The 14,057-nt window shown below is 42.9% G+C and overlaps 1 protein-coding gene across 4 annotated transcripts in view; it reads right to left on the bottom strand.

Annotated features, from left to right (window-relative positions):
* The window catches only part of wdr17 (WD repeat domain 17), a 162,394-nt gene that overhangs the window by 93,101 nt on the left and 55,236 nt on the right, over positions 1-14,057 (bottom strand). For all 4 annotated transcript variants that reach the window (XM_068029317.1, XM_068029318.1, XM_068029320.1 and 1 more), the window contains exons 3-9: positions 13,009-13,192; positions 12,544-12,774; positions 11,342-11,593; positions 8,254-8,376; positions 4,893-5,080; positions 4,539-4,707; positions 1,353-1,444 (exon numbers count right to left, since the gene is read on the bottom strand). In XM_068029317.1, the coding sequence (XP_067885418.1) occupies positions 1,353-1,444; positions 4,539-4,707; positions 4,893-5,080; positions 8,254-8,376; positions 11,342-11,593; positions 12,544-12,774; positions 13,009-13,192 (1,239 nt within the window). The remainder of the gene's footprint in view (positions 1-1,352; positions 1,445-4,538; positions 4,708-4,892; positions 5,081-8,253; positions 8,377-11,341; positions 11,594-12,543; positions 12,775-13,008; positions 13,193-14,057) is intronic.

Genomic DNA, 14,057 nt, shown 5'->3' with positions numbered 1-14,057 from the left:
TGCCATGTGATGCAAACCAGGGAAGTGCATGCTTATATCTTAGAGTTAGATGCTAATGTATAGAGCACCTTGTATATTTTACTGTCAAATTCTGGGCAGCACAGTGGCGCAGTGGTTAGCACCGCAGCCTCACAACTCCAGCGACCCGGGTTCAATTCTGGGTACTGCCTGTGTGGAGTCTGCAAGTTCTCCCTGTGTCTGTGTGGGTCTCCTTCGGGTGCTCCTTTTTCCTCCCACATGCCAAAGACTTGCAGGTTGATAGGTTAATTGGCCATTATAAATTACCCCTAGTGTAGGTAGGTGGCAGGGACAGGTGGGGATGTGGTAGGAATATGGAATTAGTGTAGGGTTAGTGTAAGTGGGTGGTTGATGGTCGGCACAGACTCAGTGGGCCGAAGGGCCTGTTTCAGTGCTGTATCTCTAAACTAAAACTAAATAGGAATGGGTGACAGTGTTGGTTATATCACTGTTACAGTGTCATTCTAGTAGTCTGCAGTCCTATCTTTAACATTAACCAAAATAAGCAGAATATAGGGTTAGCAACGACAGTGCGCTAGTAAAAGTCAAGTAACCCCAGTTAAACTTAGTCAGAAATTATACACTAATGTTATCTCCATTTTTATTTTGTTCCATTGATAAAAAAATACTCAGTACTACTTCAGCAAAGAACAGACAGCACTAAACCCATGGCTCAGTGGGTATCACTCTCATGGCTCAGTTAGAAGGCTGTGGGTTTAAGTCCAACTCCAGAGACTTCAGTACAATATCTAGGCTGACCCTTCAATGCAGTACTGAAGGAATGCTGCAAGGCTGCAGGCACAGTCTTCTGGATAAGATGTTAAACCGAAGTGTCATTTCAAGTAGGTGTCAAAGATCCCTTGGCACTATTCAAAGAAGAGCAGGGGAAATGTCCTGGTCAGCACTTTCCCCTCAACCAACAGACTATCTGGTCAATTGGTACCTTGCTGTGTGCAAACTTATTGCTGCATTTCCCGATGTTACAACAATGATTATACTTCTAAAGCACTTTGGGACATTCTGAGGACATGAAAGGCGCTATATAAATGCAAGTCTCTCTTTCTTTCTATTGCAAATACTTCCAAATGGACAAATCAGATCTCATAATATTTATAATAACTTCTTCCAATTCTGATGAACGTTTGTTGACCTGAAGGGTTAATCCTGTTTCTCGCTCCACAGATGCTGCCTGAACTACTGAGCGTTGCCGGCATTTTCTGTTTTTACCTCATAATTTTTATGACTCTCCAGTTATACTGAAAAATATTTTAAAAAGTCAACTCCTATCTTACTTTCTGCATTTAACTGTAAGAAGATAAAACCTGGCAACTTACCTCATTAAATCTAGTAATCATTTTTCCTTTTTTCACATCCCATATAAAAGCTCCGTTGCGTGAAGTTGCACCTGCGATGCAGTTTAGGTCACCTTCAGGGAAAAAGGACATTATTATTGTTAAGAATTCTGGGAAATCCCTACATTGGGTTTTCTTGCTGATTAACAAAAACTAACTTCAATACTATGATTGTACACTTCTTTCATTTCACTGTTATACTGAGTTGTACTGAATTTTTTTATTTCTGCTTGTAATACACGCTGGGTAAAAGCAGCTGAGAGGTAACTTGATGGGGAATTGTGGATTGGGCCTTCATTGGCCTAATCGTATAAAGGTAAACTTCAGCAGAAATCTAGCAAAGTGCACAAACAGGCTGCCTGCTGCCTGAGAAGTAAAAGATAAACACCTTAGCAGAAATTCAGAGGCCCAGATGTGGGTAGAGCTAAGACAAAACAGCTGAGTACCAAGGCCACCATTGTTTTCCTTGTTTTGGCCAGGGACTAGCATTGAAATGTTTATGAGCTGACAGGAGACCGATTGTGGGAAGTCAAAGATCTTGCAGGTATGACCTGGCTTGGGAAGGCAGATAAGTAAGTGACATTGTTTTGTAATTGGGCCGTTCAAATAATAGCGAGGTAATGATTGGGTTACCACCGCAAAGCATTTCAGAAGTTGAGAATAAGGGCTTAAAGGGTTAATTGACTCTGTTACCCTGAATTCCCACAATATGTGCAGTTGTGAAATGTTGAGTGCTTGCATTTAAAAGTTTATAAATGAGTAAACTACTCTTGTTCTCGTCACTACGGATATAGATAAAGGCCTTACAGAGAAATTTAGTAATGCATTTAAAATGACAGTCAATTTAAAGGAACAGCACCTGGGAAGTGAAAATGTGGTAACATAACCTTAGGATAGCATCTAACTTGGCTGTGAGGCCGTACTGCAGCTGTACAAAACTCTGGTGAGGCCGCACCTGGAGTATTGCGTGCAGTGCTGGTTACCGCATTATAGGAAGGATGTGGAAGCTTTGGAAAGGGCGCAGAGGAGATTTACTAGGATGTTGCCTGGTATGGAGGGAAGGTCTTACGAGGAAAGGCTGAGGGACTTGAGGTTGTTTTCGTTGGAGAGAAGGAGGAGGAGAGGTGACTTAATAGAGACATTTAAGATAATCAGAGGGTTAGATAGGGTGGATAGTGAGAGTCTTTTTCCTCGGATGGTGATGGCAAACACGAGGGGACATAGCTTTAAGTTGAGGGGTGATAGATATAGGACAGATGTTAGAGGTAGTTTCTTTACTCAGAGAGTAGTAGGGGCGTGGAACGCCCTGCCTGCAACAGTAGTAGACTCGCCAACTTTAAGGGCATTTAAGTGGTCATTGGATAGACATATGGATGAAAATGGAATAGTGTAGGTCAGATGGTTTCACAGGTCGGCGCAACATCGAGGGCCGAAGGGCCTGTACTGCGCTGTAATGTTCTTAAAAAAACAGGCTTATTTTGGAGTACACTCGCAAAATTGTGTAAAATAAAATGACACTGCCTGCCTAATGAAGTGTATACTAGAAGAAGCTGAAAATTAACTTTTAATTATTGATTTAAATTCACTTATTATCAGCCATGAATGAGATAGTCTCTAGGTCAGGTTTTTATAGAATCAAAGAACAATATAGCACAGGTGACTGCCATTTGGCCCATCATGTTTGTGCTATCTCTTTGAAATAGCTATCCAAGTAGTCCCACTCCCATGTTCTTTCCCATAGGTCTGATTTTTTTTGCTTAGTCAAGTATTTACCCAATTCTATTTTGACAGTTACTATTGAATCTATTTCCATCCCCCTTACAGGCAGTGCATTCCAGATCATAACAACTCACTACTTTTTTTCCCTCATGTTGCCTCTGGTTCTTTTGCCAATTACCATAATCTGCATCCTCTGGTTACTGACCCTTCTCTTACTGGAAACAATTTTACATTACTTACTCTACCAAAACCCTTCCTGATTTTGAACACCTCCATCAAATCTTCCCTGCTCTAAGGAGCACCATCCCAGCAACTCTACTCTCTCCACATAACTGAAAGCCTCACATTTGCTATTATTCTCTGAAGTGGTTGTCAGACCCTGGTTTTACTCACTTCTTCTCCCTCTATCCCTGACACTTCTTATAACAGCCTCTCATCTCCCCCTGTCTTTCCTTTGATCAATAACTTCTTAAAACCCAAGCCTTGGCATCATCTAATCACTATTTCTTGATTTGGCTTGTCTTTTCATGGATTATTTGCAATCTTTGCGGGGCGGGGGGGAAGAGGGGGGGGGCGTGAGTTGGTGGCAGAGTGGATATGCTATTGGACTAGTCATCCAGAGGCCTGGACTAATGAGTTCAAATCCCATCATGGCAGCTGGTGGAATTTAAAATCAATTTATTAATAAATCAGGAATGAAAAAACTAGCTTCAGTAAAGGTGACCGTGAAACTAGTCATAGAGTCATAGAGAAATACAGCACTGCAACAGGCCCTTCGGCCCAACGAGCCCACGCTGATCATTAACCACCCATTTATACTAATCCTACATTAATCCCATTTTCCTCTCTCATCCCCACCTTCCCTCAATTCTCCTACCACCTACCTACACTGGGGGCAATTTTTTTTTTACAATAGCCAATTTACCTATCAACCCGCAAGTCTTTGGCATGTGGGAGGTAACCGCAGCACCAGGAGGAAACCCACGCGATCACAGGGAGAACTTGCAAACTCTGCACAGGCAGTACCCAGAACTGAACCTGGGTCGCTGGAGCTGTGAGACTACTGGATTGCCATAAAAATTCAGCTGGTTCATGTCCTTCAAGGAAGGAAATCTGCCGTCCTTACCCTGTCTGGCCTACATGTGAGTCCAGACCCACAGCAACGTGGTTGATTCTTAATTGCCCCCTGTAATGGCCAAGCAAGCCAGTCAGTTAGAAGGCAGCTCACCACCACCTTCTCAAGGGCAGTTAAGGATGGGTAACAAATGCTGGCCTTGCCAACAATGCTCACATCCCATGAAAGAATTTTTAAAAATCTGCGGTCTGACAACTTTAACAATTCACTTGGGCTTCTCAATAGAAGGAGAACCCCTGTGCCGGCATGATGCGTACTTGGTATTTAACAGTACTGACAAGGGGTTCCTGAAAATCTGACCAGTGATAGCTTACCTGGGGCCCAGGACAAAGAGTAGATTACTCCCTCATTACCAGGTGACGTGTAGACTGCTGTCAAGGTGTTTATATCCCACACTTTTATTGTCCCGTCAAAGGATGCTGTGGCTAGGAGATTGGGGTCATCTGGTTTAAATTTACAGTCAAAGATTGTTTCCACGTGACCCTGGAATGTAAAAGAAAAACAAGACCTGTTTTGGGATCTGTTGGCTTTTTCTAATTGAGGTATGTCCATAGTTATTTGTCTTTAGCCATTACAGCACAAAGGATACCAGTGAAATAGTCACTACGGGTGCAATTTAAAATGCAACTGGAAATGCAAAATGGAAAGCGCATTTGCCTAGAGCCTACCAAATCTCTCAGGAAGTTCCACTTCTTCGCTCCCATGTCATACAGCCCAACTCCGCCATCCATGAAGCAACAGACAGCATGCCCGGGCGGAAGTGAAAACGCTTGATTTTGAGAGAGGGTCGGAGGGGGAATGGCTTCACTCGTCGATGATGTATGGTGGTTCTTTGACGGTGAATGTGTTGAATAGCCTGAAAAGGACATCATGGAAGTTCACTTCTATCCTCTTTTTCCCTTTTAAAATAGCTGTAATCAACCTATAGCACTTCAACAACCTGCCAAGTTACTCAACAATCCCCATCACTGACACTGATGGACGTTATTAAATAGTTTTGGGGAGTTTTGCTCTTGAAAGCATTTTTATGCGATTATTAGACATTATTCCCAGAGAGAAATTTTGGTTTTATTATATTGCAATGCATCTAAAAAGAGGAAACAAAATATTGACAAATAATCTGCCTTTATTTTTTTAAAAGAGCTTCTGCAACTAGATGGTGTTTATTTGTTCCATTGTCACGCAATTATTGATCAGTAGGATTCTTTCTAACACAACAGGGGATATTATTGGCTCTGAGGCTCGTTGAACAGTCTCTACCTTTGTGACATAACTACTGGGGTTCTGATGAGATGCTGCTGCTGACTGCTCAGCACCCAGTGCTTGTTGGAAAACACTAATTGGGACCTAACACTTTTAGGCCTGAATTGATTATATTGTGTTCCCTATCAAAGTTTCAATGCAAGGCCCTCAAGCAGAAGACTAATTTTTTCTCTATCGAAATCTTAGGGAATCTTGCAAACAGGTACCTTTTAATTAAGTTTCTTATTGTTTGCAAACTGTTCTATCACATCAATGAAACTGTATGCAATTTTTCACCAGTTTATTTATTACAAAGAGTCCCCTGTTTAATTATTAGTTCTTTTTTGTTCCTGTCAAAATTAAACACTTTAAAACTAGTCACTTGGTAGTACAGAACTTGAGAATTGCTGGACAAAAGTGACATGCTGTTGAAGCTTTTCATCTTGTCCTCATCAGGACAGACGCAAGAATGCCAAATTTTAAAGGGAGCAGCAATTTATAGTGCATGAGGAAAGGGTGCTGATTGGTTGGCAAGTCGACTCTGATTGGTTGAGGTGTTGCCATGGCGAATGCACCAGGGAACCATTGTCCCCCACACTTCTGTTTAATTCAAAAAAGGTCAACACCTGGACATGCTCCTTTTGCCAGCAGAGGACAGGTCCCTGCATATGAATATATGTAGCTTCTAGCAAGCGTAAGTGAGCTACATTGCGAGCCCAACTAATAATCTTACATTGGTCAGTGTAATCCTTCGCACACTCTTTATTGTTCAGTAGGTGTTGTCCAATTGTGGACTCACATCTAACGTTAGACACTGTGTTCTGAGTTTTGCAAGTACAGGCTGGTTGAGTACAGTCAGTACTCTGCCTATTGCGAACAGCTGAAGGGGCTTGCTGTTTCAAACAATCCTCCAGTCATTCGGATGTACGGCCTACGTACCTGGCATCGCGCCAGCACTGGAATTCATAGAAACATAGAAAATAGGAGCAGGAATAGGCCATTCGGTCCTTCGAGCCTGCTCCACCATTCAAAAAAGATTATGACTGATCGTCTAATTCAGTACCCTGTTCCCGCTTTCTCCCCAAATCCCTTGACCCCTTTGGCATTAAGAAATCTATATATCTCCTTCTTGAATTATTTAATGACTTGGCCTCCACTGCCATCTGCGGTAGAGAATTCCACAGGTTCACCACCCTCTGAGTGGAGAAATTTCTCCTCATCTCGGTTCTAAATGGCATACCCCGTATCCTGAGACTGTGATCCCTGGTTCTGGACTCCCCAGTCATCAGGAACATCCTCCCTGCATCCAGCCTGTCTAGTCCTGTTAGGGTGGCACAGTGGCGCAGTGGCTAGCACCGCAGCCTCACAGCTCCAGCGACCCGGGTTCAATTCTGGGTACTGCCTGTGTGGAGTTTGCAAGTTCTCCCTGTGTCTGCGTGGGTTTCCTCCGGGTGCTCCGGTTTCCTCCCACATGCCAAAGACTTGCAGGTTGATAGGTAAATTGGCCATTAGCAATTGCCCCTAGTATAGGTAGATGGTAGGGAAATATAGGGACAGGTGGGGATGTGGTAGGAATATGGGATTAATGTAGGATTAGTATAAATGGGTGGTTGATGGTCGGCACAGACTTGGTGGGCCGAAGGGCCTGTTTCAGTGCTGTATCTCTAAACTAAATTTTATAGGTTTCTATGAGATCCCCTCTCATTCTTCTAAACTCGAGTGAATATAGGCCTAGTCGACCCAATCTCTCCTCATACATCAATCCTGCCACCGCAGGAATCAGCCTAGTAAATCTTCTTTGCACTCCCTCCATGGCAAGAATATCCTTCCTCAGATATGGAGACCACATATACCACATTACTCATTTGTGCGGTAAGCAGAATGTCTTTTTGGCTTGGCGGGAGCATCCTGTTAGTGGAAAATATCACTTGTGTTGCTACTGCATAGTAGCAGTGTGAAATGGCTAGCTTCACCTGTTGCTCAAATTTTTGAGTTACCTTACCCTTCCAGGGGTAAGTTGAGGTAGACTTAGCACTTTTCAGGTCCAAAAGTGGTGTACTGACCATACTCAACCAGCCCGGACCTGATGAGTGCAAGTTGAAAAACTTCAACAACATGTCTCTATTTTCAACAACATTCCTGAAACTCCAAGAGTACATTTGAGAAAGGAGAACAGGTGTCACAATAGTGCTAACTCCGATTTTAATCAGGATAGATGGGACATGTCCTTCTATTCCTTTCTACCTCAAGTATTTATCTAGCTTCCCCTTAAATGTATCTATGCTATTTGCCTCAACTACTCCCTATGGTAGCATATTCCACATTCTAACCATTCTTTGGGTAAAGCAGGTTCTCCTGGATATATTGGATGACCATCTCATATTTTAGTTTTGTCTTCCCACAAGTGGAAACATCTCTATGTCTCAAACCCTTTCATAATTATAAAGACCTTTAATGGGTCACCTTTTAACTTTCTATTTTCTAGAGAACAGGCCCTCAGCTTGTTCAGGGTGAAGCTAAGGCAGCATTGCAAGAACTTTGCAGTTGGTTACGTTGCACTATGGTTAATGTTGACACTTGGTATCCAAACAGAGACCCTCAGCTTAATGAGCAAAAGAAAAAAAAATGTAATTTAAAAAAGAGAATGCATTTAAGACTGCAATTCATTGCAAAGGAATGCAAATTAGTGCTATAAAATTGCACTTATATAACAGGTAAATATTATAACAAGATATCAATTTGACGCAGTATTATTAATAGTATATTTTCTTTCAAATTGCTACCTACATTTTTTCTTTGGTGAAGAATTCAGCACATGTAAAGCATGAAACCCTGTCTTCTTTAACTTGAAGTTATCAATTGGTGTTGTTCTTGAGACATTCCAAACACGCAAGACACCAACTTGAGAATCTAATGATCATAAAAAGAATACTGGAATATGAGAAAGATGATTGGCTTGCACCATGATAAGTCCATGTTAATCACACAATTTCAGACAACGCGCCACTGAACAAGATAATATTAGGTACTACCAGCTTTAGTTTCAAATAAACCTCTCAGCATGAAAGGAACAAGGTGAATTCAGATAGAACTGATATAATCCCACTGGTATCTGTAACAAAATAGTGAGAGACTGCATTTATATAGCGCCTTTCTCAACCTCAGGATGTCCCAAAGTGCTTTACAGCTAATGAAGTGCCTTTTTTTTCATTTGTTCCTGGGATGTGAGTGTTGCTGGCAAGGCTAGCATTTATTGTCCATCCCTAATCGACATTGAGAAGGTGGTGGTGAGCTACCTTCGTGAACTGCTGCAGTCCATGTGGTGCAGGTACACCCACAGTGCTGTTATGGAAGGAATTCCAGGATTTTGACCTGGTGACATTGAAGGAACGGTGATGTACTTCTAAGTCAGGATGGGGTGTGATTTGGAGGAGAACTTGCAACTGGTGGTGTTCCATGCACCTGTTGCCCTTGTTCTTCTAGGTAGTAGAGGTTGCAGGTTTGGAAGCTGCTACCGAAGCAGCCTTGACGAGTTGAAATATAGTCATTGTTGTAATGTAGGAAATGCAGCAGCCAATTTGCGCACAGCTAGGTCTGACAAACAGCAAATGTGAATGATAAATATTGTCCAGGGCACAGGGAAGAACTACCATGCTCTTCTTCAAATCGTGCCATAGAATTGTTCAAATCCATCCAAGAGGGTACACAGGTCTGAGTTTAATGTCTCAGCTGAAAGACGGCACCTCCAACAATGCAGCCCCCCCTCAGTACTATACTGAAGTGCCAGCCTAGATCATGTACGCACGTCTCTGGATTGGGACAGGAGTCCACAACCTTCTGACTCAGAGACATGCGAGTCATGGCTGACATCTGATAACTCATACGTTTTTCGCTCACATGAACTCGTAGCCCACTGGACAAAGCTAAACTATTGTTTACTTATGAAAAAGTAATATAAATATCTACATAATTAAACAGATGGAACCAGTAATACAAGTTGATAGCACTTACTCAAACACAGCATATTCCATGTGAGCATAAGACCAGAAGAGCCACTATGCTCTGTCCTCTGGAACACTCTTCCAAAACCACATTGTCAAGATGCGTTTCCGACCACACATCCTCTCTATCACCAAGACCACTTATTTTCAATGCTGTAACACTACCTGACTCTCCCCTCCCTCAGCTCACCTGATGTTGAAATTCTTATCCATGACTCTATTACTTCTAGACTTGACTATTCCAATGGTCTCTTGGTCAGCCTCTCATCTTCCACCCTATGTAAACTTGAGCTCATCCAAAACCCTGCTGCCCGTATCTTAACTCGCACCAAGTCCTGTACACCAATAAGCCCTGCGCTCGCTGACCCACAGTGACTCCCCATCCGGTAACACCTCAGTCATCAAATTTGCAGCCTTGTTTTCAAATCCCTCCATAGCCTTGCCCCTCCCTATTTCTGTAATCGCATCCAGCCCACAACCCTTAGAGATCTCTGTGTTTCTACAATTCTTGCCTCTTGCGTATCTCCATATTAGTCGCACCACCATTGGTGGTGATGCATTCAGCTGCCTCAGCCCTAAGCTCTGGAATTCCCTCCCTAACATCTTCACCCCTCTACCTCTATCTCCTCCTTTAAAATGCTCCCTACAACCTACCTCTTTGACCAGACACCTGTCCTAATATCTCCTTATGTGGCTCAGTGTCAAATTGGCTCAGTGTCAAATTTGTTTGATAATGCCCCTGCTAAGTGCCTTGGAACATATTAAATTAAATACACTATAAAGTACATGTTGCTGTTGCTGTTGTTTGTCCATCTGCCTTTAGAAGTCTCTGACAACTCTTCAAACCACCCCCTCCTCGGTCTCCCCTTTAAAACTTCTGATTCCGTGCTTGGTTTCCACTTCTCTTCCTTGAGAAATGCTCTGAGTTCCTCACTGTGAGGAATGCAATCTAGGTGTAATTTTTTTTTAATTTTACAGGTGATCTTGAATGAAAATCTTGCCTGGAGTTTCCATCGGAGATCTCTAGCAGGTGATCAGTGGAAACCACACCCCCTTTCCCCTGAGCAACGTCTCTTCTGATATTATTGTGCATGATCTGTTCATTTCAGTGCGCGGTACCTTTTACTTCTTTTGCATAAATGCGGTATCTTAAAGAGGGCGGTTTGTGAGCAGCCTGTGCGGTAATTTCCCAGTTGCTGCACAGCCACACATGCACACAGCTTAGAGGGAACACTACCCCAAAGTAAACCCAGGAGTTCTGCAACGTCATGCTAGGAGATCCCTGTGAAATTCAGGGCCCGTGTATTTCGTTTGTTGCATATCCACGGCTGATGCAATTCAGGGCCCACCATTATCGGCTTAATTGCAGGCTTTTTTTGGTTTATTCATGGGATGTGAGCATCGCATTTATTGTCCATCCCTAATTGCCCGCGAGACGGTGGAGGTCAGTTGTCTTCTTGAAGACAACTGAGTGGCTTGCTAGAACATTTCACAGGGCAGTTAAGAGGCAGCCACATTGCTGTGGGTCTGGAGTCATATGCCAGACCAGTAAGGACAGCAGGTTTCCTTCCCTAAAGGGCATTAATGAACCAGATGGGCTTTTACAACAACCTGGTAGTTACATGGTTATCATTACTGATACTGACTTTTTATTCCAAATTTATTTAATTAACTGAATTTAAATTCCCCAGATGTCTTGGTGGGATTTAAACTCATGCCTCTGGATCACTAGTTCCAGGCCTCTGGATTTCTAGTCCTGTAACATAACCACTATGCTACTGTACCCATTAAGTAAGGCATAATATATAATTGCAATAAATCAGGAAAAAAAGTTTTAGGAAGTTTTTTTCTGTTGTTGACAATTTTATTCCTACCTCCAGTTATGAACATCCCTGGAGCACTGGGGACCCAGGCTAAACATTGCACTGAAGCGGCAGCACTGGGGAAACTGAAGGTTGTAATACAGGACAGTGACTCCGAATCAACCAACCGAATTCCATTGTGTAGATTGGCCACCAGTAGGTAGTCAGTGGAGAGCGGATCCCATTCCAGGGCTGTGATTGGATCCTCTTCATCTGTTCCCTCCAGGGATTCTGGTCTCAGCACGTGCTTCTGACTCTTGGCACCTGGTGCCCATATCAGAGAAAAATTATAGGCAATTATTTCTAACCTAGAAGGAGCATCATTCGTCTAAAACCAATTGGCTTCTTGTAAATATATTTTGCATATAATCTCAATGTTATAGAAAGTTTTATGCAACACTGCTCCTCATCATTACACATGTATTTATCAGCAATTCTCTCATGCATGCAAATATGAATGCACTCACTCATTTATTCATAACTGTATAAATACAAAGGGGTAAGTGGGGGGGTAAATTTTTTCTTATTCAATCCCAATTGACATTGGGCAGGATGACACTGAAAAATAATAGGGTGAAAGTGGGTGGTGTTGGTCTCACTGCCCTAACTGAAATTCCCACTCCACTCCAGCCACTCCATGCCTGCCAGGACTGCTATTAGCTAACAAAAACAGAAAGTGCTGGAAATACTCAGCAGGTCAGGCAGCATCTGTGCAGAGAGAAACCGAGTTCACGTTTCATTTCTGCTGTGGCCTTTCATCAGAACTGGCAAAAGTTAGAAATGAAATAGGTTTTGAGCAATGAAAGGTAAGATCTTTCTTAATCCCTTTACTTTGTGTTCAGACGGCTGCTATCCTGCCATTTACACCTCATCCAGACACATCTTTTGTTTCTTTACTTGCCCCATTACCACTCCCTCCTTTCCTTTTGTTCTTCTTCATGCAAATTTTCTACGTGCCATTAGTGTTAGCACCGGTAACCACATCACCATGGTGATGGTGGCAGCAGGTCCCAGGTATCATCAATTCACAGTTCTGAAGTAACTAAGGTAGCAGGCAGAGCAATGTCCATGGATGTAGTTTAGATGGACTTTCATAAGAGGAAAATCCAACCCACACCATTTAATAATAGATTAATTATTTAATGACCAAGGTATCTTGTAACTATACTAAACCAGTTACATATTGTTGGCTGTGAGTAATCCCAGAGACATACCAGGCTGAAAGATGGACAGGCTGCCATCTGTGTGTCCAAATACCACCTTTCCTTTCTTTCTGGGATGCCATCTGAAAAGGCAGATGTCTGACAGAAAGCTGTGCGCCTCCTTGTGTACTGCTACCCCACAATCTGGTCCAGAGATAGTCCAGATGTACAGTGGGCCTCGATGAGAGACAAATGCCACTGCCTCACCTGAATTCCAACACCAACTGAGGGAAGCAGGAATCCCTGGAGAGAGAAAAAAACAAGTTGGTTGGATGTTTAAAGTAGGTCTTTGCAAAAACTTGGTTACCATCACAGCACTGTTGAAAAAGGCAGATTACAGTGGCTCGTTAAAATGTCAACCTCAAAAGCCTCACGGTATTTTCTCAAAACAGTATATTCTCTACCCTGTTACAATAAAATATAAATTGTGCTCATCATTCACCAGCAAGTATAATTAGTGTCTAAAGGGTGCTGTACCTTTTGTGTTGTCTAGTCTCGCGATCACTTTTTGTTCTGCCACATTCCAGATGATAATGAGGTTGTCGGCACTGGCGCTGGCAAAGATGTCAGGATTATGAGGACACCAAGAGATAGCTGTGATGGTCTTCTTGTGTTCAGACATGATTGCATAAAGCTTGAATTCATTGTACCTGTGATCAAGCTGAATCACACAGCAAAGCAAAATTAGAATGCAACTTTTAACGGGAATAGTAAATAACTGAGAGCTCATTTAGAATTTCATGATTCCAGTTCCATTTCCTTGCCCATTTTTGCAGGGTAAATATTTCCGTAAAATGAAATTCTGGACCCAGCATGAAAAAAGTTGCAATTTAAGAAGCACGGCCTCACTTCCAACAAGCCAGATGCCTCTCCAATGAGGTTACTGGAGATTAAAGAACTATATCTTCCACCCAAGGTTGCATAACACTCACTAACTCAGTTATCAAGGATGAGACAGTCATTGCCCAGCAATAGTTACCTATCCCTCTAGGTACAGCACCACCACCAAGAAGCTATTTAGTTCCCCAACTAAACCACCAAGAATTAAACATGTAAATCAGAAGACCTCATTTCTATTCCTTGCAGGCACTGGGATGGATTTTGCAGTCCCACCACTGGGCGGCCGCCCCGCGCAGGAACCGTGGTACCTCGCTGCTGCGATTCTGGGACGGGCAGCCACTTAGCGTATTCATGGCAGCCACCCCCCCAATTATGTGGCAGGGCAGCATTGGCAATGCCGTTGACGGCATCACCTGGTGAGGGAGCAGGTGCTGGCACCATTTTTAAAAGGCTGCCAGCCCTGCAGACAGTTCAACATAATGCAGTTGACCCCTTCCTCCCCTTCCCTATACAAATACTGCAGAGTTGACCCCTTCCTCCCATTCCCTATACAAATACTGCAGAGTTGACCCCTTCCTCCCATTCCCTATACAAATACTGCAGAGTTGACCCCTTCCTCCCATTCCGTAGACAAATACTGCAGAGTTGACCCCTTCCTCCCCTTCCCTATACAAATACTGCAGAGT

This window comes from Heterodontus francisci, chromosome 4, assembly GCF_036365525.1.
Source record: "Heterodontus francisci isolate sHetFra1 chromosome 4, sHetFra1.hap1, whole genome shotgun sequence".
In the NCBI taxonomy this organism is placed as follows: Eukaryota; Metazoa; Chordata; class Chondrichthyes; order Heterodontiformes; family Heterodontidae; genus Heterodontus; species Heterodontus francisci.
Note: the sequence above shows the minus strand (reverse complement) of the source record. Positions and strands in the feature narration are given on the sequence as shown.